The following is a 1,524-nucleotide window of genomic DNA, read 5'->3' as shown; positions in this document are numbered from 1 at the left end:
TACAACTTCAATACAAAATTGTGAAAAGAGGTTAAAGGCAAGCAGGTCATTTAAAAAAAAAGAAAAAAAAGAAATTAACGTTCCTGTTTAGAATGAAGAGATTGTTTGTACAACAACGTCAAATACTATTATTTATAAGTAGATTTTAATAAAATCATGTGAAATTTTATTATAAAACATGGTGATATTCAATTTATCAATGCGGTGATATTTTGTTTAAGAACAATGCTTTGCTCATTTGGTAAGGTTATATAAAATTGGAAAAAAATTAAAACAATACTTATAACTTCTGTGATTTTCATGTTTACGGAAAATTTTAAAAAAAATTCAAATCACACATCCAAACAAAACTTTAGTTTCGAATTAATGTGATTTCAAATCTAACAAGTTCATAAATGACATTCCGAATCTCAATAGATTTCGAGCAAATCAATATCCCTTAAGTCTATTTTTCCGTCCACATTCATTTGTTTCAATAAATTATATAATTAGGGCACATAATAGGAGTTCTTCACATTTGTATTTTGAGTTAACAATGGCAGTAGAGAAATCTGAGGAAGAATGGCGTGCTGTTCTATCTCCTGAGCAGTTTCGGATCCTCCGTCAGAAAGGAACTGAGTAATTTCTTTTTTCTGTGATCTTTCTTTTTTGGGGGATTCGATAAGTAAGCAAAAAAATATTTGATTGATGAGTATATTATATGCTGAGAAATTAGTATTTTACAGGCTGAAGGGAACTGGTGAATATGACAAGTTTTATGATGAAGGGATGTATAATTGTGCTGGTTGTGGAACTCCATTGTATAAATCCTCAACCAAATTTGACTCTGGCTGTGGTTGGCCTGCTTTCTTTGAGGGTCTTCCGGGGACAATAAATCGCTCTGTAAGTTCTTTCGTCATAAATGTATTTATATATATGGTGAAAATTCTAACTCCGCTATTGTTTGTACTTACAGCCAGATCCAGATGGAAGGAGGACGGAGATCACATGTGCTGCTTGTGGTGGACATCTTGGTCATGTTTTCAAAGGAGAAGGTCACAAGACACCCACAGATGAACGCCACTGTGTGAACAGCGTTTCTGTCAAGTTTATCCCTGCGAATACCTCATCTGTTTTACTCTGAAACTCCTTTATTTGTAATGGTGTCATTTTCACCTACCTTAAGACTTGGGCAAATGATTTCAATTTCAATAGCCATTATGTTGTAAGGAAGCCATGAATATTTTTGGCCAAATTAAATGCTGAAGCAAATCTTTGTGAACATGTTTATGTTTGTTCAAATTTAGTCTTGAATGAATAATAGAGATTCATATAACTGATTTAAACTATTTCAAGACTGAAGTATTTCGTTGATTTATTGATATGTATGTGGTTATTCAAAGTCTATAAATACAACCTATATCTGCCTTATTCCTAAATGCATCTCTGCGGTGTCAATAGGACAGTATAGGCCTATCAGTCTCTGTAATATCGTATACAAAATTATCACAAAGATTTTGGTAAACCGTATTAAGCCCCTTCTAC

The 1,524-nt window shown here is 32.8% G+C and overlaps 1 protein-coding gene across 1 annotated transcript; it reads left to right on the top strand.

Moving 5' to 3' along the window:
- Positions 1 to 455: 455 nt before the first annotated feature.
- On the top strand, positions 456 to 1,281 carry LOC102595309 (peptide methionine sulfoxide reductase B5-like). The gene is made up of 3 exons (XM_006365221.2): positions 456 to 618; positions 726 to 882; positions 956 to 1,281. Exons 1-3 carry the CDS (start codon positions 536 to 538, stop codon positions 1,121 to 1,123), a joined length of 408 nt encoding a protein of 135 aa, XP_006365283.1. The 5' UTR covers positions 456 to 535; the 3' UTR covers positions 1,124 to 1,281.
- Positions 1,282 to 1,524: the final 243 nt, after the last annotated feature.

This window comes from Solanum tuberosum, unplaced genomic scaffold (genome assembly GCF_000226075.1).
Source record: "Solanum tuberosum cultivar DM 1-3 516 R44 unplaced genomic scaffold, SolTub_3.0 scf00532, whole genome shotgun sequence".
NCBI lineage: Eukaryota > Viridiplantae > Streptophyta > Magnoliopsida > Solanales > Solanaceae > Solanum > Solanum tuberosum.
Note: the sequence above shows the minus strand (reverse complement) of the source record. Positions and strands in the feature narration are given on the sequence as shown.

Bases quoted from the DNA above. Each gene is read 5' to 3' on its own strand.
- LOC102595309 (XM_006365221.2), top strand. From the start codon at position 536: ATGGCAGTAGAGAAATCTGAGGAAGAATGGCGTGCTGTTCTATCTCCT. The intron at 619-725 runs GTAATTTCTTTT...AGTATTTTACAG, and splicing joins CTCCGTCAGAAAGGAACTGA to GCTGAAGGGAACTGGTGAAT. The intron at 883-955 runs GTAAGTTCTTTC...TTGTACTTACAG, and splicing joins CGGGGACAATAAATCGCTCT to CCAGATCCAGATGGAAGGAG.